The 27832-nt window shown below is 35.2% G+C and overlaps 4 protein-coding genes across 5 annotated transcripts; 1 reads left to right on the top strand and 3 right to left on the bottom strand.

Annotated features, from left to right (window-relative positions):
• The first annotated feature begins 103 nt into the window (after positions 1 to 103).
• Positions 104 to 1116, top strand: LOC113521960 (calphotin-like). Its single transcript, XM_052899784.1, has one exon. The coding sequence runs from the start codon at positions 110 to 112 to the stop codon at positions 860 to 862; it is 753 nt and encodes a 250-aa protein (XP_052755744.1). The 5' UTR covers positions 104 to 109; the 3' UTR covers positions 863 to 1116.
• A 1309-nt stretch (positions 1117 to 2425) lies between these two features.
• On the bottom strand, positions 2426 to 27832 carry LOC113521938 (uncharacterized). The gene is made up of 7 exons (XM_052899719.1): positions 27704 to 27832; positions 26397 to 27068; positions 22296 to 22755; positions 17884 to 18516; positions 12984 to 13087; positions 11834 to 12516; positions 2426 to 3330 (listed from the first exon to the last, which is right to left on the bottom strand). The coding sequence occupies exons 2-7, from the start codon at positions 27059 to 27061 to the stop codon at positions 2600 to 2602; spliced, it is 3276 nt and encodes a 1091-aa protein (XP_052755679.1). The 5' UTR covers positions 27062 to 27068; positions 27704 to 27832; the 3' UTR covers positions 2426 to 2599.
• LOC113521797 (calphotin-like) lies at positions 17676 to 19069 on the bottom strand. Its single transcript, XM_031909941.2, has 2 exons — positions 18954 to 19069; positions 17676 to 18523 (listed from the first exon to the last, which is right to left on the bottom strand). The coding sequence occupies exon 2, from the start codon at positions 18514 to 18516 to the stop codon at positions 17839 to 17841; it is 678 nt and encodes a 225-aa protein (XP_031765801.2). The 5' UTR covers positions 18517 to 18523; positions 18954 to 19069; the 3' UTR covers positions 17676 to 17838.
• Positions 22130 to 23645, bottom strand: LOC113521961 (cytadherence high molecular weight protein 3-like). Of its 2 annotated transcripts, none has more exons than XM_052899785.1 (2): positions 23578 to 23645; positions 22130 to 22755 (listed from the first exon to the last, which is right to left on the bottom strand). In XM_052899785.1, the coding sequence occupies exons 1-2, from the start codon at positions 23628 to 23630 to the stop codon at positions 22290 to 22292; spliced, it is 519 nt and encodes a 172-aa protein (XP_052755745.1). In that variant the 5' UTR covers positions 23631 to 23645; the 3' UTR covers positions 22130 to 22289. The 2 variants fall into 2 exon arrangements, with proteins under 2 accessions (XP_052755745.1, XP_026763449.2); XM_026907648.3 differs by lacking the exon at positions 23578 to 23645 and adding an exon at positions 23208 to 23332.

Below are 27832 nucleotides of genomic sequence, written 5' to 3'. Positions count from 1 at the left end.
TTTCGGATAGACTCGTATATATCCAGTGATATTAATTATTATTATATCTGTGCTTACAATTTGCAATATTGCGTCGTATATAATTATATCTTTTTTTGCACAGTGAAAAATGAAATTCCTACTGATTTCCGCCGCTATTGTCGCCCTGGCCATCGCTGTGCCCACGCAGCGCGCACTGGTTGCACCTGATGTAGCTGGTCCCGCGCCTATTGTGATTCCTGACATCTCTGGCCCCGCTCCTATAGTGATTCCTGACATCTCTGGTCCCGCTCCTATTGTCGTTCCCGATCCTGACATTTCTGGTCCCGCCCCGATTATTGTTCCTGATCCTGATATCTCTGGACCTGCTCCTATTGTCGTTCCTGATCCTGACATCACTGGTCCTGCTCCCATAGTGATTCCTGATCCTGATCTTTCTGGCCCCGCCCCCATTGTCGTGCCCGATCCTGACATTACTGGCCCCGCTCCAATTGTCGTGCCCGATCCTGACATTACTGGCCCCGCACCCATTGTTGTACCTGATCCTGATATCTCTGGACCTGCTCCTATTGTCATTCCTGATCCTGACATTACTGGGCCAGCTCCCATCATTGTTCCTGAGCCAGAGCCCATTGCAGTTGGCCCAGCACTCATTGATAACTTCGAACCCATCGTTGTTGGACCTGCTCTCGTTGATGATTTTGAAACTGCGCCTGTTGGAGTTGAACCTAGCAAGAATCCTGTTGTTCAGATCATACTGAACATCAATCAAGCTCAGATTACTCCCGGAGTCGTAGGTGAACCCGTACAGATCATCGAAGTCCCTATTGAAATACCCGCAGAGCCTGTCCATATCGTTGAAAACGCCCCCGAGACGGTGTAAGTCTACATCCAGAACCATATAGAGGAACCACACCTGTAGAACTCATTTGCTCCTCAAATTGTTCCTGATCACTTAATAACGCTTCAAAATATACTAGAAAAGATTATTAAGGGTATAAATTTAAAGATGAATTCCTAAAGTCTAAAAAACATTTGTGTGGAAATTGATGTTATTCATATGGATCTGTTATAATGATAATAGATATGTAAATATTTTTTTTATATTATGTTAAATAAACTATACACGAATGCAAATTTGTTATTTTATTTTGATTGCCACTACTATAATATCGAAAAAATTGAAATTATATCCATTGCCTATAAAAAAAACTGCTTACTTTCCCGCTAGGTTTTAATATTAAATGTATTTGATTTCCCCATAAATTTGCCATAAACTATGAAATATCTAGAGCTTGAGCCTTCAGAACCAAATGTTGAGGATTAAGTGAAGATTCAGTTTTCACTGAATACAAAATTAAATCAAAACTACATCTTTTCAGATGTAGTTTTTCAATAAAGCAAACGACTATCAGTAATTGTCATGCTTAGCAGGATGATTGAATGCTTACAATTAAAATGTTTTAAATGAATGTTAACATTATCTACGTTAAAATGAAAATAAATATATTTTTATGTTTTAATATTTTCAAACTTATCACCATTGATCACTATTAATTATCAGGCTAGTCCACGCTAATTATGAAGAAAAATGTACATTATAATAAAAATACGTACATACATATCTGTCACGCCTGTCTCCCATTATGGTAAGCAGAAGCAATGAAACGCCAAATGCTTCGATTGAAACAAACCTCATATGATAAACATTATGGAATAAAAACAAAACAGTTTAGTAGTAGTAGTAGTGTGTGTGTATAATATCGAGGTTGCTTCGACCACATGATGATTATTGAAATTTGCAAGATAATAGGGTGAGCCATTTGTCATACCAATATGCACAGCTTTTTTACTATTTCTTATATTGGTTAGCCATCGACCATCCATGTAATTAATATCAACTCGAGCTTCCTTTAAAATTTAATGAATTTGTTATTACCCGCTTATGGTTGCGAATTTAAGATCCTGTCTTATAGTAATTAAGTCTTGGGTAAGATTCTAAACAACTTGTTAGTTCAGAGACTCTATCAGAGGAAGAGTTTGTGCAATGAATATCTTTGTCTCCTCGGGTTTCTGCCGCCAAACAGCTGTGTTTACACGGTTCTGTTTCAAAACCAAACACAACTGCTTTTGCGGTAGACAATTCCTGTAATTTTACTGCATACATTGGTAATACCTTTATAATTAAGTTCTCAATTCTTAAAGTTCTCGAGACTCTATCCAGTTATGTTACCAAAGTTCTATTTAATAAGACTTCCCTTGAACATTCTGAAATCAATCAAGATCAATCTGAGTCCTTCAAAGGATTGAAATGTCACAAAAAAAATATTAAAAGACTGTTCAATTCAAGGTCGTTTTCGTTGCTTTCGTTTCGCTAGATCACTGGCTAATATTAAGTTTTAGTTACTTTAAAGGTAATGTAAGTCAAATAAATAAAATATAAATATAAGAATTATACATAGTTTATTTCATTTTCAGATATTCTTAAAATAACATAAGCAAGTAGATCGTTAATTGACACTGCAGATCTTAAATGCTAATGCTAATCTTAAATTCTCACATTTCTCATTATTTGTATTTAACAGTTTTATTTATCACTTTTAATTATCACATTTTATGTTTAGTTAAGTTGATCGGGGAGGGTGATGACGGGGGTGGAGATGATCGGGGGAGCAACGATGATGGGCTCGACAGGGCCAGCGGGTCCATCTACCACGTTTACGGGGTCGACAACTGCGGGGGCTTCAACAATCTGGACGGGTTCGATGACTTCGGGGGCTTCCACGATCTGGACGGGTTCGCCGATGATTTCAGGAACTAGAGCGACACCAGGGGGAACGGCGACGGGTCCAGACTCGGCTTGGTTGATGTTCAAGATAATTTGAACGAGAGGAGCGCTGCTGGGCTCTGGCTGAGATTCAGGCGCGAGAGGAGGGAGGACGACGACTGGAGGTTGGGCTACAGGAGGTTCAACAACAGGAGGGCTGACAACGACAGGGGGGTCTACGACGGGAGGGCTGACAACGGGAGGGGTGATGACAGGTGGGTTGACGACGGGAGGGCTGACGATAATGGGCTCGGGGCTCGATTCAATGACAGGGAATTCAATGATACCGGGGCCAACGACGATGGGCTCAGGTGCGGGGTCGACAATGGCGGGACCAACATCAATAGGTTCGGGAATAATAATGGGCGCAGGTCCAGCTACACCGGGGTTGGGTCCAACTCCGATGGGGGCAGGCACTATAGGCACGGGGCCAGTGATCTCAGGCGCCACTAGGGCACGGTTGGCGGGGCCAGCAACGGCCACGGCGAGGACAGCGGCAGCAATTAGCACGAATTTCATGTTTGCTGTAAAAAAAATGATTATTATATTAGTGACAATTACGCAATTCATAATACGGATTTATTGGTCAACAGTGATGGGATGTTGAATATGTCTAAGATGTAGATATTCTCAACAGAATGTCTGTAATAATCATATGCAGGATATATCTAGCCATTATCGCACCAATCTATCACAATCACAAGTCTATCTGCGACCAATATCAGACGCTTTGTAAATTAGTGCTCTTTTTTCAGCCAATCCTCCCTATTTCAATTTTTTTTTATATTATTGATCTATTTCCTTATTGTACCTTACACCTGTTTTGTTAACTTCGTATTCAAATATTTAAACCAATATATTTTTCAAACTGACTTATTCTTGAAAACTTAAATATTTACTTATGTACTGAAAACAAAAATTTCAAATTTGTTGAATTACAGCTAATAACAATCAAGTGTATTAATTTTTGTTTATTAAAGGAATATTATTAGCTCACCTAATGTATCGTTGTTGAAACAAACTATAAGTTAAAACTAAATTATAAATCTTTATATACCGATTTTTATCGGACGACTCAAATGATGCGTATAAATTATTGATAAAGTTCATACATATATTACGTTTTAATCCCAAAATACTAAGCTATATATGAGATGTAGGATAATATCAGTATCAATGCGATAAAGAAAAAATAACCGGAAATGTGTTATCAGGCGTCATATTCAGTCGCAATAGGCACATTTCTAAAAAATCTCAACATTCATTCATGATATATATTATAGATACTTAGTGTAAACTTTTTAGGTATCGCTCTTTGTGTTTATACCTCTTAGCTTTACAAGAGTCGTTGTGATGGAAATGTGAGCTAAAATAATTTTTCAACAATTGTACCTATAATATTTACCGAAAGAAGAACGTGACCGAGCAACCAAAAACCAGTGGGTATGACATTTGATCTAGCCAAAGACGTAGGTAAAGCTCACAGTTTGATAACCACAGGTACTTCCTTCAGAGCGATAAGTACAAAAAATTGTAACACAACTCATTTAAGTACTTTTCGACCTGTACGGTTGTTGCATTTTGGTTTATCTGGCTACAAATTATCTTTATCTTCACCATATGCATTTTTCTCTTTTATTTTGATTTGACTCAAGAGAAAGATGCTTATCAACATCAAAAAACCAGATACTATTTATCGGAATTGTGTATTAACTTTTTTACTTATATATGGAGAGTTTTATTTTGGCGCAAGAGTTAGTCTGAATAAGCTGATTTCCTTTTATATAGAAAAAAAAAAAATAGATCCTCAGCACTTTAAAATCAAATTCCCAATTTCTGTGACCAATGCATGGTGGTAATTCAAAGGAGGTTCCTCCTGCGAATATTCAGATTATGGAATGAGCTTCCTTTTAAAATTTTCCTTCAAGATTACATACAGTTTTTAAAAAAGGACATAATAAGGTTTCTTATGGGTTTGCAATGCACACAGGGTATCGTTACTTTTTCAGGCTCCCATAGGCTAATGTAACCACTTACCACCAAACGATCCCTATTTTTCAAAATCATAGTAGGTACAAAACAAATATTTCCTTTCGCATTGGCAAGTTACAGATATTAAATTAGTTTGGATCTTCAATAATTAAAAAGCTGTCATTATGTTTAAAATATTTTAATTAACTACGGTTATGTTTGTATTATGATTGATTCAATAGAGAAAACATTAAATATTTACAGAATTTAGGTATAGAACAACATGTTCAATGGATTAAATTAATCCAGAGAATCATTATCGACGATAAGATCGATAATAACAAGTACATCATAATATAATTCATAAAAATAATGAGTGGTTACTTTGCAGTCTTTTATTTTATTGTTCAAATATCGAATCTTATCTTTTAATCTTTAAGTGCATTATTGAATAATGTTTCGCGGAGCAGTTTCTTTAATCTCATAGATGCTTGTAACAAAAACCAAAACAGTGCGATTCTCGGTCCGCTCTCGATCTAGTAAAATGCAACTTGTTGCATAAGCAACAAGTTGCATATATTGTTAATTTCAAAATATTACTAAACTTACTAATATTTTTTAATAAATTACCATTCAAATGAGTAACAAAACATATTCTGTCTATGAGTCGATTCTGTGGTGTTATATCTCTAATTTTTTTTATACAAACAAGTTGACGATCCACCTGATGGAAAATGGTAACGATCGCCTATAGACATGAACAGTATCATGGGCATAACAGAGTATATTGTTTCGCTCATGATACACTCCATGCGTTGCCATTCCTGAGGACTAAGGCGGCATGCCTCTGTAGCCTGTAAATTCGCGGTAATATCCCACCCTTCAAACCGAAACACAGCTGTGCAAACACAACTGCTTCATGGTCGAATAGGACAGAGGTACTCAAACAAATTTATCTCTTCACCTTCATTTTAAACTGATAGCTTCACGAAATGACTTTTTTTTTGATGGGTGAAAATGGTATGATAACCCCGCCTGCGCTAATGGGATACGCTGGTGGAGCACCAGTGAAGGGCGATAGATGAGAATGAAAACAAGCCACTTAGCCCATCATAATGAATTCATCAGGAATTAACCATGATAGATTCCAGGAAGAACCGCGAGGAGGTCGACCTGGTTGGGTATATTGCTAGCAATAGGATTCTCAATCTCCATTACTAACAATCCCTTTCCTGTTTTAAAGACCATCATCAATTAAATTTATAATAATGTTTACTTAAAGCTATTAGAAATTTAATTCTTATTAGCTTTAAAAATAATACATCGTATTTGTTTTTAGAATAAAAATTTCGCTGCATACAAATAGAAACTCTAATTTCAAAGGTTTAGAGAAATAGTGCCTCAGAATCGAACCTAATATTCACACTACTATTCTGTCCTGTTTCTATCGATCACGAACTGTTTCTACATGTGTATGGTCACATACAGAGAGCGAATCGAGTCCAGTACTATCGTGGGCATCTAGCTTAGGCTAGATACAACTAGATACTACAGCAATGGGGGGAAAGAAATTGTTAGTAAAGGGTTTTATCAGCTTCATTGCTAACAATATACCTTGTTAGGTCGACCATCACGCGATTACCCCGAAACCGTCGTGATTGATTAATGAATTCGTGACGATAGGTTAACTGATTTGCTTTCATCCTTAGTATTTGCTTGCTCGCTCATTTCTTTGCTTGTTTGTATGTTTAGTAGTGCTAGTATATTTTTTATGCAAGTATTATTATTATTATTATTCTTTTATAGATACATACATACATACATATCTGTCACGCCTGTCTCCCATTAGGGTAGGCAGAAACAATGGAACGCCAAATGCTTCGATTCAAACAAACCTCTTTCGCTTCTTCCACATTTTTCTCTTTTATAGATCTACTACTTATTACAAATTAATATTATTAATAGATAGCTTCAATGAAAATAATACTCTACGGATCCCAACCACGAAGCCAGAAAGATTAAACGTAATTAAAAACATCTAAAATATTTACTAATAATTTTTACCCGTGACTTTGTTCACGTGACCGGGATATGTTTCCTGACTGGGATAAAAGTAGCCTGCATCCATCTCCGTCCCATATAGTACGTGTATAGCAAACTTTTCTTAAAAGTTATGGCGCTATAATGTAACAAACAAACAAACATACTTTTGGCATTTATAATATTAGAAAAGATATATTCGGTTAGTTATTAAAAATATTTAGATATTAAAAAGTTGCAATGATATGAACGACCAATTTAATGATTGTCCGATATGCTCTTGAACTCTGTATCGATATAAAAATGATTGTACGAACTCGTATATCTGTATGTGTGTCTAAGATTATTAAACTCCTATACCATCATTTACGACAATGAATTTATATATTATTAAGATTATTTTCTAAAGGGCTTGGCTCTTTAAAAAAGGCGCATATGGATGACATAAGAGGGCTCTTATGTCATCCATGTCTTTGCCTATAAATGAAAATTCCGCTCCTGATCCTGAGTGGGTAACAGTTCTGGAAAATGCACAGCCCCCCACCCCTCCCGACCCTGACTGTGTGTGTGTATACCATTTGGCTGTATGATACCGGCAAAGAATTGGCCACTCTTTTTTTCTCGTAGGTATCGTAAGAGACGGCTAAGAGAGGAGCGAGGGATGGGCAGCAGCATCCCTCTTAAAATGATAAGCAACAACCCTGTTCCTTATAACATCTGCAAAATCTAACTACGGTTGTCAATCCACCTAACAAGCGTGGCAACTACTGGCAAAACCCAAAGGGCGAGTATTGTGTTCAGCCGAGGACAAATGAAGGCTTACATGGTGATGATACCATTTGACCAGTGTCCATGAAAATTAACATTTTTTTTCATGGAAAAAGCTTTATGTTATCCAATTAGTTACAAGTTACCACTAGCGCTGCAGCTCTTAAACTTCTATGGCATTTAACTGATTATTATGAAAATTACCATGTGTAAATACTAGGTACATACTAAATGCTCTTTACTTCTTTCGTCATTATCATGAACATTTATTATGTAAGGAATTTTTTTATAATTATTAAAAATACAGATTATTAATAATATTATATTTTAATTCTTAATACAATACGACAAAAGTTTAGGACATACGACAAAACAATTAGCCTTAATAAATTCTCAACATCCCGGCGGGCGTTGAAAACTGCAGGCTTCTAGTGGATAAATTTAACTGAAGACTACCTACGGATAAGACCAGCATCGATCTTAATATTAATAACTTGATTTTAAAGAATAACTAGTGTTTCTAATTTGCACTTTCATTATTTTCATGTAACTAACATATAATACATAAACTAGCTGCACCTAGAAATATAAAAATTTTGATTTATTATACGGTGTAGAAAACATTAAGAGAGGATTTTTGGACATTGAAACAGGAACAGTATATAAGATTTCACGCGAGCGAAGCAGCAAGACACCTATTATATTTTATAGGCATATACAAATTGTGTAGTTACTTTACTATGTTGTAAATACAATTTCCATAGTCATTGACATTTAATAGTTTTATTATCACATACTGATATGAGTATTTCAATATTATTTACAACGTGCCGTGTACGTCACATACATATATACGTCAGTTGTAAGCAGAAATGATAGTTTTGCCTACTTTGCCTCAGATTAGATAATAAAAGCTTTCGATTGTATTGGTAAAAATAATTAATATTTATGTTTGTTTCCAAGAGTTCTGGGTATTCATGCCAACATTCTATATTACGGGTATATATATTCAGGGGTAAAGGAATCAAAGCTCAGTAAGTTAATCATTAAATTTAGGACAGTTTCAGGTTCCAGAAAATTGTGTGAAGACATCCGTCAGGCTCACGTCGGACTTTTAACCAAAAGGGGTGATCTATCCTAGATACAGGAAAAGTGTCCAGATACTATCTCCATGCTCATGTGTAATGCTATTACAAAATATATTTTACCTTAAAGTTTAGATTAATAATAAATTAGAAAGTTTAATTCCCTTGTTGCCTGATACAAATATAAAAAAAATAAGCAATGAGTTTAAAATATAGAATGAAAAACCGAAAATACTGAATTCACTGAATTGATTTAATACTTATAAATATTCTGACTGAAAAAATATCAGAGTTTATTTGAGAGACAAATCAACGACAAGTATCTATAGTTATATTTTATAGTTGAGCATAGATTATAAAAAAATTGAAATTTAATTCTAATAGGCAAGTCCATTACAAATAAATCTATGATTAATTAAATTAATTATGAGATTTAGACATATTAAAGCATATATTTTTTTGGGAACTGAACGATAGCAGAAAGTCTTAATTCCATTCAGGAACATTCCACTCTTTGAAGTCAACTTCCAGTAGCAGTATTTTTGAACCGATGCAACATCGTAACCTTTAAGAAAAGAGCATATTCCTTTTTAAAAGGCCGGTAGCACATCTGCGATGCCTGTGATGTTGCGGGTGATCATGGCCGGCGGTGATCACTTACTATAGGTGAGCCACATGCTCGTTTACTCCCTGTGTTATATAAAAAAAAATAAGGTTACTGCATCTATGTATCCATACACCGTGTGGTCCCAGCATAAAATGAGCCTTTCTTGCCCGTGGGTGACATAAGACGCGACTAAAGGAACATAATGGTCGAGGATGGGTTACAGTGTCCCTCTTAAAATGACAAGCAGCGGCCGCGTTTTTTATAGCAATTTATAGAGGTGACCTACGTTCAACAGTAGACAGATAACGGCTGATACTAATGACTACTGATCTATTTTTATGATTGGTTTAGGAATGCCAACGATAGCGGGAGTCATAAAACTATTGCTTAGTTTATACATATCATGTAAGTTGACACTGGTATCTATGGAAATAGGTTCTTAATAGATAATAGAATGTTAATATCGTCTGTGCTATAAGTACGACCCATCGTGATCAGTTCACTAAGAATTAAGCACGATGGATTCCAGACGGCCTACCATGAAGTTTTTTCCGAAATTTCGGAGCCAAACAAAACACAAATTTGATGTTAAAATTACATAATACATGCCGTTTGGAAATATTAAAAATGTTAAAATATTGTTCCTTTGGACTTTTATGATAGGATGTATGATAAACAAAACGTTAAACTCAGTTTATTGGTCCAAATTTGGTATAAACAAAACACGAAATTGAGTCCGAAATTTCGGAATTTCATTTCATGGTAGACCCGCTGGTCACGACTGATCTGACATTGTATATTGCCAACTACTAAATCAATAACTATATAACTATAAAATACTTCATAAAACACCTGTTTATTTAGTTATATAAACAATGTTTGAATCATCATAGGTTATCTTTTAGTGGCAGGTCGGTAGAATTAATTGATTATACAAAGCTTAATTTTTTTGCCTAAGCCCACGTTGTATATTCTTCACTTGTTTATGATAACGATAGTTTTATATTTACGTTATTTTCATTTAATAATAATACTAAAGTCTTTATTGCGCATTATAGAGATGTATACAAGGAGTATTTATACAGAATGTGCATATACATATGCAAAAGGCGGCCTTAACCCTAAAAACAATATCTTACAGACAACCTGTCTTCAGAGTCAGCAACGCGCGCGTAATACCCCTGGTATTGCAGGCATTCATAGGCTACGGTAACCATTAACTATCAGGTGAGCCGTATGCTTGTTTGCAACCTCAGTGGTATAAAAATATATAAAAAAAAAACCTGGCATAAATAATAGATAAATACAGAGAGAAAGGTAGCTGGCGCAAGTCAGACAGTAAATACAAAAAGTAACCAAATAAAATATATAATATTCTAAACATCATTTATATAAAAATAAAATTGCAATACATAAAGATACATTTATAATATAAATAATAGTAAATAATAATAAATGTTTATTATTATTATCGTAACCTTTTTATATCATGTTTACACATTCTTATAAAAAAAATTACTATATCTGTGATTAAAATCATTAAATAATAAAGTTTACAAATTGTTTGTCAAAATAATACACCAATTAGCAGTTAAGACATACGAGTATATACTAGTTATTTTACTCAATTTTGGTATCCTACTTAAATTGATATACAAACTTAAAAATGTGGAAGTTTGTAAATTATTTGTATCTTTGCTACCCAATTACGCTTAAATCTCTAAAGGGATTTGAAAGAAATTTATAACATGAGTAGGTTATATACATTTCCTGACTCCTCTCAGACATGTCTGCGAAACTTTGCATGCTGGAGTAGGCACCGGATAATTCTCATCTTTGATTAGGTAGTTCAAAACAGTTATTATTTATTTTATAATTATTTTTATTGTATTATTCTGTATATGTCTTTTTATCTTCATGCCAACCCCTTCCAGAGTAGATAGCAATATTAGTTTTATTTCAAAAATTTTCAAATTTCAACATTTGAATTTGGAAAACTGATTTACGAGTCCCCATAAAAATTATGAAATTACATATAATGTAAACTAAATACTTACTATGCTATATCTAGCAACCATACTATAAAAGAACTATCTTCTTTATAATATGGCTGTTTACAGTACTTTGTATGTGGGGGGAAAGGGATTGTTAGCAATGGAGTTTGACAGCCCCATTGCTAGCAATATGCCTTATTAGGTCTACCTCCACGTGGTTCCCTCTGGAAACCATCGTGAACAATTCTTGTTGAATTCGTCGCGATGGGCTAACCGATCTATTTCATCCTCACCTATCATCCTTCACTGGTGTCCCGCCGGTGTATACCGATAGCGCGTGTATTACCATTCCATTATCATCTATTTAAAAAAAAAGTACTCTGTATGTAATATAAAAAATCTTTACGTAATATAAATTAAAATAGGTAGTGAAATTAAAGATAGTTTATTCTATTTCACATTATTTATTATCATTTATATGTATAATTGTTGGTCTGACTTGACATATACATAAGAAAGTCAGTCTATTTCATGATAATCAATTATTACAGTAATTATCATTAGTTAAGGATTTCTGGAAGAGAGATCACGGGGGCGGGGAGGACGGGGGGAGCGGCAACGATGGGCTCGACGGAGTCAGGGAGGATAGCAACACCAGGGGGTACGGCTACGTCTCCAGATTGAGCCTGGTTGATGTTCAAAATGATTTGAACAAGAGGAACGCTGCTGGATTCAGGCTGGGCTTCAGGCGCGAGAGGAGGGAGGGCGACGACTGGGGGTTGAGCTACTGGAGGTTCAACAACAGGAGGAAGGACAACGACTGGGGGTTGGGCTACGGGAGGTTCAACTTCGGGAGGGCTGACGACGACTGGGGGCTCAACGACGGGAGGGCTGACAACGGGAGGAGTAACAACAGGAGGGCTGACAACAGGAGGGGTGACAACGGGAGGGCTAACGACTGGAGGGCTGATAACGGGAGGGCCAACAACGATGGGCTCAGGGTTAACAACAATGGGTGAAGGTTCTTCAACGAGGGCGGGGCCGACATCAATAGACTCGATTCCAAACAATTGCTGCAGCTGTTGTTGCAGAAGAGCAGCGGTAGCTGGGTTGGTGGTAGGGCTGTGGATGGCCTCAATGATGGCAGCCAGCTGGTCGTCATCGGACACGGCGGGCTTGTGCGCCGGAATGGCCGCAGCCACGGCTACCAGGGCAACAATAGCTACGAAGAGTTTCATATTGAATCTGGAATTAAATAAACATTTTAGTTGTTAGATGATTAAACCTAGTTTATTAATTAATTCTATTATTCTTTTTGAAACGAACTTCACAATACTAACAATATACTAGTAACAATTAGCGTACATTTTTAATTTTATATTTTATTTTCACTTTCTTGATAATTATCCAAAAGACCAAGTTTAAAGAATGTGAACACATTTTTATCATACACAATTAAAATCCATTCTGATTGGACCAAGATTTAAATAAAAACATTGTAATAGTTCATTGGTTTGAGCAGACAGATACACCGTAGATACAGGGTAAGTATAATGTCACAGAATATGAAATAGTATGGACTTACTACATACAAAGTCACCGTAATACAATACAAAATTACCTATTCGTCTAATACTACACATTTTTAATACAATACAATTAAATTACATATTTTTACCACATATAAAGTAATTCATTCGACGGGTACTTACTTTTCAGTGAGTTTTGATCCAACTGATGCGTTTGAAAGAAAAGATCCTACTTTTATACGAATTAGTTGCATTAGGTACGTATCATAAATCAGAAGAATCGCTGTCTAATAATTGATTGTGTTAATCCTTCCTTAATTAAATCTTAGTTAATTTACAATCGTTGGATAAGATTAGCAGTGGCATAGCGTCATGTGGATGCTAAGTTCCACTTTAGTTTCTTTTATCTATTAGATATTAGATATAACATCTTGCCGTCTCATTAATAATAATTATTATTATTATCTTCCTATCAGCCGTTAATTGTCCACTGCTGAACATAGGCCTCCCCCTTGGAGGGTTTTACCAGTACGTGCCACGCTTGGCAGGCGGATTACCAACCGTAGCTAGGATAGTTTTATGTTCCTTAAAATGCCAAACAAGTTGACGGAAGGTTCCTACCTAATGGGAGGTGGTAATCGTCGCATATAGACATAGAACAGCACCACGGACAGTATACACTGTTATGTTCACAATATACCTCATGCGTTGTCCTAAGGACTATGCTGTTATGTCTCTGTACCCTGTAATTTCACTGCCATATCTCATCCTTTAAACACAGCGATGCAAACACAGAATACTTCACAGCAGAAACATGTGTGGGACGGAGGTAGCTAAACAAGACAACTTTTGCACAAAGTTTACCTTTAGTAAAGGAATGATTGCCTTACAGGAGCGTCATAATTGAAAGTCCTTTTTATAAGTCTTATTATGTAAGTACATGATGAGAGATAACAGGAAGACATTGTCATCAATATAAAATTAGTAAATATAATAAAATTAGTTACAATCATCAGATTTTTTTTTTAATAATCTTTAACAAAAAAAAAAAAAAGAAATGAAGCATATTGCAGTTAAATAGAGAGACAAGAGTTTCAATTCAGCTTCATATAAATGTCTTAGTATACTCTGTTGCCGTTTTCTACGGACTACAAAAAGAAGAAGGTTGTCAATTTTGTTGTATTTTTTTATGTTTGCTACCTCATAACAACTCCGTAGATTGTAAAGCGTTTTGCGAAATTCTTTTTTTAATTGAAAGAATATTGAAACTTACTGATGAGACTACCATAGAAATTTTATCAAAATCAGTTCTGTAATTTAGTTTTTAAATCTAAATAACTTGTTTTACCACAACTGAAGTCGGTTTTTTTTCTGGAACGCTTGAATCTTTATTTCGTTTCATGTATTTACACCTAGTAACAATCTATCAAATTACATAGCGTTATCTGTGACGCCAAAAAAACATTTTTTAATAATTTTAGGGTCACGACTCTAAAATTACGAAAGATAAATCAATATGTGTGACAAAATAATCATGCGAAATTCATTATATACTCTAATGATATCTTATGATATTCTAAGTCAATTAAGATTTAATTTCGGGTGACACCCGTAACGACCATCAGAGGTTGAAATATAAGGTTTAAATTAACAAATCACTTTTACGAGTAGAAATAAACAAAGGAAACTAGTACAAGCAACAGCCGTGCACGAGTATGACGGTTGATCAATCCATCTTAACCATTTTAGAAAGAAACGTAACAGCTCGGACTCTCATGTTACCACACGTTTGAACATCTTACTAATGTAATAAAAATGTAACTAGACCATGGCTGTACTTGGTAGATTTCTAAAAAAAAGTATAATACGGATTTTATGTGTGTGTATATATATATATATATATATATATATATATATATATATATATATATAATAATGAGTAGGGATATATATTTATATTATTACATCTCCATATTTAGAAATAATAGAATTTGCATCGTGCCTCTGATCAAACTGTTTACTTCTATCCATCCAAAGGTTGCCTAGAAGAGATCGCTTTTAGCGATAAGATCGCCCATTGTTTTCTCACTGTGATTATTTTTTTTTTTTATACAACTTAGAATGGCAATCAAGCTGACGGCCCACCTGATTGAAAGTGGTAACCGTCGCTCATAGACATGAGCAGTACCATGGACATAACAGAGTATACTGTTTCGCCCATGATACCCCCCATGCGTTGCCATTCCTGAGGACTCAGGACCTCTGTACCCAGTAAATTCACGCCAATTCACGCCCTTCAAACCGAAACACAGCCATGCAAACACAACTGCTTCAGGGTTGAAACACGAATGGGACAGAGGTACCCAAGCAATCGGCTTTTGTACAAAGTCTCCCTCTGGTGATTTTTTTATATTAGTTATTTTATATTTTAGTTAAAAATAATAGATTGCTTTAAGTTTTTACAAAATTCACATATTTTTTAATTACATTCGTTTTCCCGGCATAGAATAAGTCACCCCTTCTTTTCCTGTAGATGTCGCAAGAGGCAACTAAAAGAGGGTGAGGGATGGGCAGCAGCATCTTTCTTAAAACGTCTCCAAAGTCTGATAGGAATATATTGTTAGTTATATATGTACCTATATCTGATAAGTGTGTTTTTGAAGATATGACTGTTATTACGGGGTACAGAGGCATAATGTCGTCTTCAAGAATGGCAACGCAAGAACAGTATCTACCGTTACCACCTTCCATCAGGTAAGTTATCAACTTTATTAGCTATTTCAAGTTAGAAAAAAGAAAATTGGATTAAAGAAAATAGTAACCATGTGGTCTCGGCATAGACCAGGCCACCACTTCCTTTCCCGTGGCAACTACTAGTAAACCCTCCCAGGGGAAGCTTTTATGTTCAACAGTGGATAGTTAAAGGCGTAGTCATAGGCCGTAGTTATAGAATAAATTCTTTAATAAATCACAAATGTCACCATGGAGCAATTTATACCAGAGTATAAATCACTTTGTATAGTGGTTCAGTCCATAGTAACGACTCATATCAACATTATATATTTCGAATGATTCATTTCATTATAAAAACACATAATTATTTTATAACAATCCGCACGCTACATGTGTATCTGGTCAGTGAACTCTCGATAAATGATTTACCACCTAAACTACTATATGAAAAGATCGATAAAACTAACATTGTTTTAAAAAAAATATTGTATATATCTATATAATAACAAAGTGACTGATCAGGCATAGTAGAAACCAATATAAGTAAGTGTGCACTAATAAGGAATTTTCAGTAATTCCTACGGGAATGAGTAACTGAATCCATGCAAGCGAAACCGAGACATATAGCTAGTCACTTATCATTAATTTGTTATTAAATTATAATGTGTTTGATTTTTATTTTTATTTATTATAATTATTTTATGCCAAAGCTATTATTTTAGTTGATACGCTAAATTTACTGTTTTGTGGATTATCATAAACTAAATTTATTAATAAATTTAATTTAGATCTATTAGGAATTTATAGTTTATATTGGTCCTTAGACTAGAGATTTCGTTGTGAATTTAAATTAAAAAATTTATTTTATAGGTTAAACGAGAGAAGCCTAAGAATCAACCCTAATGTTACAACACGCAATAATTTTAATAATGCTGGACTTTTCAAGATTGGTAAGGTACACGTATTGCAGGCATTCATAGACTACCAGTAACCGGTTTATTTTCATATAGAATGTACCTAAACTTTAGTGGTATAAAAAAGCCATCCAAAAAGATGTTGTGTGATATGCGACCAGACATTCATTGCCTGAATCCTCATAACTAAAAGTTATATAATGGCAATAAAATAAGTCAGTTTTTTAAATTTATTCCAAAGTGTTTGAATCCAAGATGTTACCCATAGAAATTAGTGTTTGCTATTATACTCAGAACATTACGACGTTTATTAAATCGCAAAACAAGAAAATTAAATTTAAGTCATTGGAGTATTTAAGATTATTTTTCAGGCCCTTTAGAAAAACTAATACGAGCATATATTTTTTTACAACACAGGGGGCAAACGAGCAATCGGCTCACCTGATGGTAAGTGATTACCGCCACCCATGATAAACCACAACACCAACAGCATAGCAGGTGTGCTGCCGACCTTTTAAAAAGGAATATGCTCTTTTGAAGGTTATGATGTCGTATCGGTTCGGAAATACTGCTGCTGGAAGTTGATTCCAAAGAGTGGTTGTGCGTGGAAGAAAGTGCCTTGAAAAACGCACGGTGGAAGAGCGCCACTTATCCAGATGGTTGGGATGAAACTTTGCCGAGAGATTTTTGCATATCCGGTATATAATGCATCTTCTGTACTGTCATCTGTATAGCAATGAATATTATTGATATGTACTATTAAACATGTCGTGTGCATAGCCTTACTTGCATCCTGGTGTGGGTACGGCCAATAGTATTACATTATCTGTGGCATAAACCACCTGGCTCTCTGTTTAAGTTCACCTAGGATTATACTACACATGTTGGGTTTAAAATTGTGCAGCGAACATAACATTAATTAAATTTTATTTACAACAGCGGATTTTTATTTACAATATCTCCTACACAATACGCTTGTAATATTGATGAATATGTACACTACTTAAAATAATACTATTCTTTGATGATGACTGTATTATTAGTAGTCATTTATTAAACATTGGGAAATATAACTACTTAATCTATCTTAAGTAGATGCTGGGAAATCTTAAAACTATAAAAATCGATGTTTATAATCTAGATAGGTAGCAGATAATCGCCATAAATCATAGTTATATTTACAGTGTTTGGTGGGTAGAGATAGTTGCTAATGAAATTAAATAGTCTGTGCATTTTGAACAAAGTTTATTTCTATTTCATATTATTATATTATTTTGTAAATGCATTAAGACCACAAATCATAAATTAGAATTGTCTCTTTAACTTATATAATTATATAAAAAGGTATAATAGTGTAGGTCTATTTCTTGAGTCTGAATTGTTACAATAATTTAGTTAAGGGTTTCGGGAAGGGTGATGACGGGGGCGGGAAGGACGGGGGGAGCGGCGACAATGGGCTCGACGGAATCGTTGTCGATGATTTCAGGGAGGATAGCAACACCAGGGGGCACAGCGACGTCTCCAGACTGAGCCTGGTTGATGTTCAAAATGATTTGAACGAGAGGAACGCTGCTGGATTCAGGCTGGGCTTCAGGCGCGAGAGGAGGGAGGGCAACGACTGGGGGTTGAGCTACGGGAGGTTCAACAACAGGAGGAAGGACGACGACTGGGGGTTGGGCTACGGGAGGTTCAACTTCGGGAGGGCTGACGACGACTGGGGGCTCAACGACGGGAGGACTGATAACGGGAGGAGTGACAACGGGAGGGCTGACAACGGGAGGATTGACGACGGGAGGGCTGATGACGGGAGGGCCAACAACGATGGGTTCAGGGTTAACAACAATGGGTGAAGGTTCTTCAACGAGAGCAGGGCCGACGTCAATAGACTCGATTCCAAACAATTGCTGCAGCTGTTGTTGCAGAAGAGCGGCGGTAGCTGGGTTGGTGGTAGGACTGTGGATGGCCTCGATGATGGCAGCCAGCTGGTCGTCATCGGACAGAGCGGGCTTGTGCGCCGGAATGGCCGCAGCCGCGGCTACCAAAGCAATAAGAGCTACGAAATATTTCATCTTGAATCTGGAAATAAATAATTATTTAAATTAATCCAAACTAGACCAAAGCAATAAACAGACAGTATTGACGTAGTTAAGATTTCTGTCCCGGGAAGAACTGGACCATTAAAAAAATAACATTATGTACTCTCATAGGTGTAGGCACATAGAGCACACATTAGGCATTAGACAATCCTGGGGTGAGCACAGTATGTAAAAATAAATTAGTACATTATTGTTAAGTTTTTAAGTTAATAATCATCTTGTTTGAATCAGTTTTAGATGAAAACAATTGTTCCGAAGATACTCTGTTTGGGTGCTTTGATACCACTGACTATTGACCATCATTTGTTTTATTCTATTGTTTAGATGACTTTACAAAAGACACAGTAATAACATATTTCTTCCACAAACTATTAATTTACAAATATAACACTTGTTCAAGAGATACTTACCTACTTTTCAGCGAGTATGATCCAACTGATGGCTTTGAAAAAGTTGATCCCACTTTTATACAAATTGTCACTATTAGGTGTATTAAGAGGATCAGTGTGTTAATCCACCCGTAATTAAATATTAGTTAATTTACAGTCGTTGGATAAGATTAGTAGTGATATTGCGCCTAACAATTTAACTGTATTAATTTTTTTGTGTACAGTTAATAAAAAGGAAACTTTGTTTTTAAAAACGATGTTAGTTATTTATTTCATTAACAATTTTTATAAAAAAAAAAAGTTGGTTCAATTCTTCTACAGAAGCTACGTATCATAGACAGACAGATAAAGACTTTTTTCACATAATTTTGAAAAAATAATTTAAATATCTTGGATTACATTGATCCTATATCCAAACCCTATTAATATCTTCATATGATATTATCTTCATTTTAATTACATCAATAAATTTTATTTACGAGAAATTTGAATGAAAAACGTTAGTAATTTGTATTTACAACTACTATAATTCTATGATAATTTATAATTATCATCGTCATTATATTAGCCGATAATTGTCCACTAATGAGCACAGACCTCCGTCATAAAGGTTTTTTTTTTTATATTATATAGACGTCTAATAATACATTGTAAGCATTTTAAATGATACCTTATTATAATCCACCAATCGAAGAAAAAGAAGGAAATTGAAGCTTAGACAATCATTGACAGTGTTTCGAAGTAAAAAAAACTGAACTAACGAAAGAAAAAGAAATATAAGAAAAAATTTAATTAAAAGGAATTTTTACTTAATTTGTAACTAGTTATTAGATATCTACTGATAATACCAAATATCAATATCTATAAGTAATTATATGATCTTTATGACAAGTATTTACAATGATCCAGATTAAAATAATAATTAGGATAAGAAGTTAATTAATCTATCACACATCGAGTTGCAGTAGTGACTACTTACAATGTGAAGCCTACGATAGTCATTTTGGCCAAATAATCTAAAATAATAATATTTACTTTATAAATAATTCTAGGTCCGCAATGCGCAATCTCTGGGCAATGCTCAATGGTGGGATATGGCGTGAATTTACAGGGTACAGAGGAATAACACCTGAGTCCTCAGGAATGGCAACGCATGGGGGGGGGGGGGAGTATCATGGGCGAAGCAGTATACTCTGTTATGTCCACGGTACTACTCGTGTCTATAGGCGACGGTTACCACTTTCTATCATGTGGGCCGTCAGCTTGTTTGCCATTCTATATTGTATAAAAAAAACTTGTTAACTAATTTTATTATTTATGATTTTAATAAATAAATAATTTTTACTCTTTATCTATTTTTACTCTTAATTTTTACTCTCAGTAGCATCCCTCTAAAAACATCACTAAAAGCCAAACTGTGGTTACCAACCCGCTCGCCAGGCGTGGCAACTACTGAAAATTCCTCTAATGGTAAACTGTTATTAGAAACGGCCCTGTTCCTTATGGCAGTCTATGGGAAAGGCCTATGTTCAGCAGTAGACAGACAACGACGGATATGATGATAATGTCTCTTTATCTAGTAAGTTACTATATATTATACATACTTAGACAGTGAGAACTTAGTAAATTTGTCGCGTCTTCAATTATTTCAATTTCATCCAGAAGTATTCAAGTTTTTACGTATGTACTTACGTACATAGATTAGGCCATTCCTTCTTTTCCCGTGGGTGTCATAAGAACCGACTAAGAGAGGGCGAAGGATGGGCGGCAGCGTCCCTCTTAAAATATTTCTAAAACCTGACTGCGTTTGCCAATCCAGGCGAATTGCGGCGGTTGTCAACCGCTGTTGGGCTTTGATGGTGTTTTAACAGGGACGCTGCTGCCCATTGCTCAACCATTAAGTTGTAAACCTTAGTTGCCTCGTACGACATCCACAGAAAAAAAATGCGGCGGCCCATTCTATGCCGAAATCACGGCCACGGCACGTGGCCACATACTGATATATCTTATGTCTTATATATCACTAGTAAACCACGATCGTTTCCAGGGTAGATCGCATGAAGATCGACCTATCCCAATTAGTTAGTTGCTGGAAGTGGTTATATCGCCAAGATATGTTGGCAATACAATCACTGTTAATAACTAACAATCCCCCTCCCATCTTATTTTACAATGTTAGCACAGTTTAAACTCGTTGTTCTTTACACTGTGAAATTAGTACCAAGTACATTACAATCTATCACTAGTTGTATTCCGCGGCTTTCCCCACGTGAACAAGTACATAAAGTATTTTATGTGCTAAATTAAAATATAACCTATTCGTGTATCAAACTTCATTCAAATCTATTAAGTAGTTTATGCGCAAAAAAAAACATCCATCCACCATATATGACATACCTTCGCATTTACCATACACCATAATATTAATAGGATAGAATTATAGATGTTTGGCATTCAATTTTATCTACTTATCTCGTACCTAAATGATTATTGATTGTGCTAATTATTATTCTTTCTGCCAAATGATCTCAAACTGCAAATTCATTTTCAAAATTTTTTTAAATAAGAGATCCCTTCATCACCTACATTTTGAAGCAAATGATAAGATTTACTTGTCGTTGGATTTACTTGTATTATATTTAATATAATTTACTGAATCGAAACATATTATGTTCTTCTATTTCTGCCTACCTCACAGAGAGATTGGGGAAAGGGATTATATATTATGGGACTAGCTACCTTATTAAAAAGCTACCTTATTATTACGTAAATTGCTTTTACGTGGTTCTCCCTGGAAATTTAGAATTCGTAAAGAATACTCCATGATAGTTCAACTGATCTGACTTCATCCTCATATACCATTTTCATTACTCTGTCTGCGTAAGTCTGATGGGTTACAATTCCATATAAAACACCAATAACAGGAAGACTTTTTTATTATTTTCTACCTATTTTTCCTTTATCAGGTTAATTCCACGAGAATCCCCAGAAACAATCATGATTAATTCCCGGGGAATTCATCACAATGTGTCAATGGACCTGACTTGGGAATGGGGGGAGTCTTATCATTCTATTTTCATCAATAAAAAAAATGCCTCTGCCTTTCCAATATAGAAATAATTGTGAGAATAATTTTTTTATTACTTTATATCTTATTTGTATCTAAGTAACAAAAAATAACTAAATAAAAACCAATATTGCATTCTGATTTTATTTTATTTTAAGCTGTAAAACAAAATTTTATCACAGTTTCACCGGATATTTGACTATAGCATAATATATTTATGTTTACAAATTATCATTCAGTTATATAAAATAACTTTATTATCAGTTCAGCAAGAGCTAGTGAAGCGACGTTTAAGCCTGGTTGATGTTCAAGATGAGTTGAACGAGAGGAGCGCTGCTAGATTCAACTTCAGGTTCGGGAGCGGGAGGGGGGAGGACAACGACTGGGGGTTGAGCCGTGGGAGGTTCGACGACGGGGGGGCTGACGACGACAGGAGGGTCGACGATGGGAGGGCTGACGACGATGGGCTCGGGGCTCGGTTCAATAACGGGGAATTCAATGACACCGGGGCCAACGACGATGGGTTCAGGTGCAGGGTTGACAATTACGGGGCCAACAGAGATAGACTCAAGACTTTCGAGGATTTGTTGCAGTTGTTGTTCGAGGAGAGCGGCGGTGGAGGGGTCTGTGAGGGGGCTCTGGATGGCCTCGATGATAGCAGCCAGCTGATTGTTGTTGATGCGGCTCCTGCTCACCGGGCTGGCGACAGCCACGGCTACCACAGCGACGAGAGCTACGAAGAATTTCATTTTGAATCTGGAATATATAAAATGTTTGAAATCAGAATTAAGTAAAAATTATTATACAATAAAAAAATAAATTACAGTTCTTTTTCCAACATGGAACAACAACATATATTAGAAATCTAATGGTCTAAATAACTGTACAAATATTTATGGTAACGCATTCTTTTATTCTATGATTGGGAATGGCAAATTACACTCATATTCAGTAGCGATAACTTTGTTTACTAATTCATGCAACAAAATCTATCAGATCTATCTATTCAGATTTACAAATTAGATAGTATTTAACCACTTTATAAAATAATTAGCTTTATAACGCCCAAGTCGCAGTATGCATTTAGTTTTTTACTAAAAGTAAAAGCTATCAGTCTATCAGTCTGATCTATCTGTTTACCATATTTTAATAAACATCTGGAAATCACAAACATTCATCTACAATATGACTAGAAACAAAACACTTACCGTTCAGCAAAGTTACGATCAAATTGATAACATTTGCAAATTACGTTTAATTTATATAGGGAATAATATTATCTTCATAATAAATAAATTCATAAATTATGTTTTAAATCTTACATGATATCTTTACAATTTATAAAAAATTGATTAATTGTAATTTATGATATCTTAATGTAAATGACGTGTAACAAAGGAACGGCGGCGTTTGATGTTGTTATAAATACCAGCGTCATCCTGATTCCAGCCATTTGCTTTCCAATACTGAATACCATGTACTACAAAGGAAAATCCTGAGCCACCTGCTTCCTTTGATTTCTTGCTACTCATTTAAGAGTATCTCTATATTTATTGGGGGTCACCCTACACTGTTTACCTGTACAAGGTCGCCACTTTGAGTTGTTTATCCCATCGCAAAAAATAAAACATCTTAAATCAAAATTAATATACTCGTAGAATGAACATGGAAGTAACTCTGTCGATTGCAAAATGTACTGTTCAAATTTAGCGTACATGTCATGCAACACAATTCCTCTATCGCAAGCATAGTGATAAAGCATATCATATACGATTGGACTATTTTAAGTTTTTGATAGCCGTTCGCGAAAGAGATCTGCAATTTATCTCGAAAGAAAAACAAAGCGGAGCCCAGTATTGGTTCCACCTCGTTCTGTGGCCCTTTATATTATTTTATAGTAAGATGTATTTGTCACTCTTTCTCGCGACTTTATCTGATTATATCAGTATACAAGCATGTCATATATTTAGTTAGGATATAATCTATCAATATAGCAATAGCATATTTCATTCAAATCTATTCAGTCGTTTAGGCGTAATGACAAATTCACAAACATCTTCACAAACTTTGGCATTTGTAATATTAGAAGGATTACACATTATACGACCCAAATATTAGGGCTCTCTTTTTTGAATTGTCTTTATGAGTTCCAATATATTGTACCAGATGTCATTTTATTTATGTTTGCTACTTAATCACTAATTATCGTAAGTTTATTTTAATTTTTTTAATAACGTCGGCTGATAGAAACCTCTGGCGACCAGAAGGCTGGCCTATACTTTGGTCAACGCATTTCCATAGCTATTCAGCGTGGAAATGCAGCAAGTCTCCTAGGTACCCTACTAGCTGGCAGTAATCTTAAGGAATTTTTTTATCTTTAATTATTTAAATTTATTCCATTAGCAATAGATGTTATACGCGATTATAGTAAACAAGTCTAAGGAAATATTTATTTATAGATACAACAAACGTGGATTGCACCTCGTAAATACATATGACGGCATACGACCAAAGGTCTTTAATTTTTATGTCTTTGATAATTCTAAACTACTGAAAAACCAGTCAGTTGGGGAAGGACACCTGATATGACGTATTACATACCGTGAATTGTATAGGAAGAATATTGTATATTTTTTAACTATAATACTTAACAATAGTCTTACACAAAGGGAAATTTAACGGGCATATTCTTACGTTGTATGAGACAGAGTACTTCTGTAGGAGAGCGACAATTGTAAAATAATGCTTCTTTTTAAATTATTTATTATTTTTATTTTATTATTTATTTAGATAATCAACAGCTTAGCACAGTACAAAAAAAATAACTTTTAAACATTTTATGTTTTATAAAACGTAGAAATTGATTACGATAATTTACCTGAGTTTATTTAGGTAAATGATAGCATTAATTCCTAACTGTTATTAAAGAGAAGAAAAATTATGTTAAGAAACAAAAAGAGATCAAAAACAAAATCATATAATAATAAAAGATCTGATAGCAGTCAAACGCAAAAATTTAATTCCTTGTTCTTAGGTCAAACGTCCACCCCAATACGGTCGTGCAACGTTGATGTATATATATATATATATATATATATATATATATATATATATATTGAAATGTAATAGCAATCAAGAAAGCGAAATATTTGGCTATATAATTCCAGGCAATCATTTAAAGAAATGTCGTGTGTGTCCCGGCATAGGATAGGTCACCCCTTTGTTTCCCGTGGGTGTCGTAAAAGGCAGTCAAGGGAGGACGAGGGATGAGAGCAGTGTCCCTGTTAAAACATTTATAAAAGCCTAACTGTCAACCTCCCTGCCAAGCATGACAACTACTGGTAAAACTCCTTATAGAGAAGGCTTATGTTCTGCAGTGGACAGTTAACGGCTGAAATGAAAAAAAAAATTAAAGATGTATCAGATTTATTTATTTATTTTACGGAGCAGCTCTAAACGACAATACAAGCCGCCATCAAGATAGAGAGACATAGCACAATTTTACTATATATATATATATATATATATATATATATTACACTTAATATTGTAAACACACATCAGGTGAGTTTCTGTGTGATCAGATGGGCAAATTGTTTGCCAAAAATATTAAAATGCCTTTTTAATGCAAAATAATACTGGCGATATTGTAATATCATTTGTGTATTTTAAAACTGAGTTAATTTTTATGATGCATAGTTTTAGTTATTATCAAAATATGAGAAAAAAAAAAACAAATTCTATTTTCCGAAATTTCTGAAGTACAAAATAAAAATAAAACGATGTTTATTACTAGCACCATTTTTGAGAAATTATTGCAAAACCTCCAAAAGGTAGGATTAGGTTTTCCGATTTTTAATCACAATTATGGCCCAAAATAAGAAATAACGAATTTAGATCATATGAGAAATGCAATAAAGCTCATATTATCATATATTTATATATTTACGTATGGAACTCGGAGTGCGTCAGTTCAACTTGCACAGACAAAAAGTATTAAAGCAAAAGCAAGGTAACCAATGCTATACTGTGATGCTCATGACATTGATCATGTTACTTGGTTATGGTTACCAGGTGGGCCGTCAGCTTGTTTGCAATTGTAAATTGCATAAAAAACTAAGGTTAGTCCACCTCATTGAAAATGCGCCTTTGATAACTCCATCTATGAATGAAGTCGTGAAACTACGCTTACGTATCAAACAAATCTTTGTTTGATCTATAAGGGTAATATTAGTTTTGGAAAAGAAAGAAAATATAATAATATTGTTTAAATTTTATTTCTGCCTGTAAATTGTTATAACAATGTTTTTAATAGTTCAATGGATATTTAACAGTTATAGAAATTTAAAAAAATAACATGTTTATATTTTAAAGGTGCCGGTATATGTATTATTTAATTAAGTTCTTCAGGGAGGGTGATGATGGGGGTAGGGAGAATGGGGGGAGCAACGATGATGGGCTCGACAGGGCCGGCGGGGCCGTCCACAACGATCACGGGGTCGACGACTGCGGGGGCTTCGACAACCTGAACGGGGTCTACGACTTCAGGGGCTTCCACGATCTGGATGGGCTCGGGGAGCAGAGCAACGCCAGGGGGGACGGCGGCTCCAGACTCGGCCTGGTTGATGTTCAAGATAATTTGAACAAGAGAAGCGCTGCTGGATTCAGGCTGGGGTGCAGGCTGGGGTGCAGGCGCGGGAGGAGGGAGGACTACAACGGGAGGTTGAACAACGGGAGGGTTGACGACGACAGGGGGGTTGACGACGGGGGGGCTGACGACGATAGGCTCGGGGCTCGGTTGAATGACGGGGAATTCAACAACACCAGGTCCAACGACGATGGGTGAAGGCTCAACAATGGCGGGGCCTACAGAGATGGGTTCGAGACCAAGGATTTGTGCCAACTGTTGTTCCAGAAGGGCAGCGGTGGCGGGGTCGGTGCTGGGGCTCTGAATGGCAGCGATGACAGCAGCTAGCTGAGCGTCATCTCCAAGGGGGAGCCTGTTTCGTGGGCTAGCGGCAGCTACGGCCACCAATGCAACAAGAGCTACGAAGAATTTCATTTTGTCTCTGGAATGAAAAAAATATCAAAAATTACTAACATATCCTTCGACATGATTATAATACGAGTATACTTTGTGTACTTGTATTTTAATATGTTGAAATATTTCAGAAATAATTTGTAAGTATTTTTGAAAATATAATATTGTCACTGATTTTCCACATGATGCACTGACAACACATTTATCCACAGTAATGACGACAAACGAGCGGTACCTCACATTCACAGTACCATTCATGCCTAAAGGCGATGGTTACGTACCACTTTCTTACAAGCGGGTCATTAGCTTTTTGTGAATATTTTAAAAAATATTAATTAATATTTTTTTACGTTTTATCTTCTTATTTTAAGGTGTAATTAGATAAGACTGGTAGACTACTACCGGATACTAATCTAGAGATAACGAAAAAAAAAATTATACTCTTTAGCTGTAATCTGCGGTTATCCCTGCGTAAATTAAAATAAAAATATATCTAGTTTATGGTCTATCTATACACCAAATTAAAATCCATTAAACGACTATTTAAGAACACATTTACATAGTAATATACAAACTTTTACATAAAAATGTATAATTGGATAATAAGAATTAATTAGATTAAAATTATATCCTAATTAAGAAATAATTGTGAAATGTACTTACCGCTAATAAAAGCTTTGCCAAAACTGATATCAATCAGGGAAATGTTCCTCTTTATATAGGACAGAAATTATCTGCCATTCATTGATGTTCATAAAGATATGAATTTATAACACTCTAATTGAAATTCTC

Source organism: Galleria mellonella, unplaced genomic scaffold, assembly GCF_026898425.1.
Source record: "Galleria mellonella isolate WM207_F2 unplaced genomic scaffold, CSIRO_AGI_GalMel_v1 utg63, whole genome shotgun sequence".
Classification (NCBI taxonomy): Eukaryota; Metazoa; Arthropoda; class Insecta; order Lepidoptera; family Pyralidae; genus Galleria; species Galleria mellonella.
This window is presented reverse-complemented; position numbering and strand designations above follow the sequence as displayed.

What these genes read in the sequence shown, in the direction of transcription:
- LOC113521960 (XM_052899784.1), top strand. Translation starts at nt 110, where the DNA reads ATGAAATTCCTACTGATTTCCGCCGCTATTGTCGCCCTGGCCATCGCT.
- LOC113521797 (XM_031909941.2), bottom strand. Translation starts at nt 18,516, where the DNA reads ATGAAATATTTCGTAGCTCTTATTGCTTTGGTAGCCGCGGCTGCGGCC.
- LOC113521961 (XM_052899785.1), bottom strand. Translation starts at nt 23,630, where the DNA reads ATGTTTTATTTTTTGCGATGGGATAAACAACTCAAAGTGGCGACCTTG. An exon ending in AAAGTGGCGACCTTGTACAG is followed by an intron (nt 22,756 to 23,577) that starts GTAAACAGTGTA and finishes TATATATTCCAG; the next exon opens with ATTCAAAATGAAATTCTTCG.
- LOC113521938 (XM_052899719.1), bottom strand. Translation starts at nt 27,061, where the DNA reads ATGAAATTCTTCGTAGCTCTTGTTGCATTGGTGGCCGTAGCTGCCGCT. An exon ending in CCATTGTCGCCGCTCCCCCC is followed by an intron (nt 13,088 to 17,883) that starts GTCCTTCCCGCC and finishes ATCAATTATTAG; the next exon opens with ACAGCGATTCTTCTGATTTA. An exon ending in GGATCAAAACTCACTGAAAA is followed by an intron (nt 12,517 to 12,983) that starts GTAAGTACCCGT and finishes ATTTAATTCCAG; the next exon opens with ATTCAATATGAAACTCTTCG.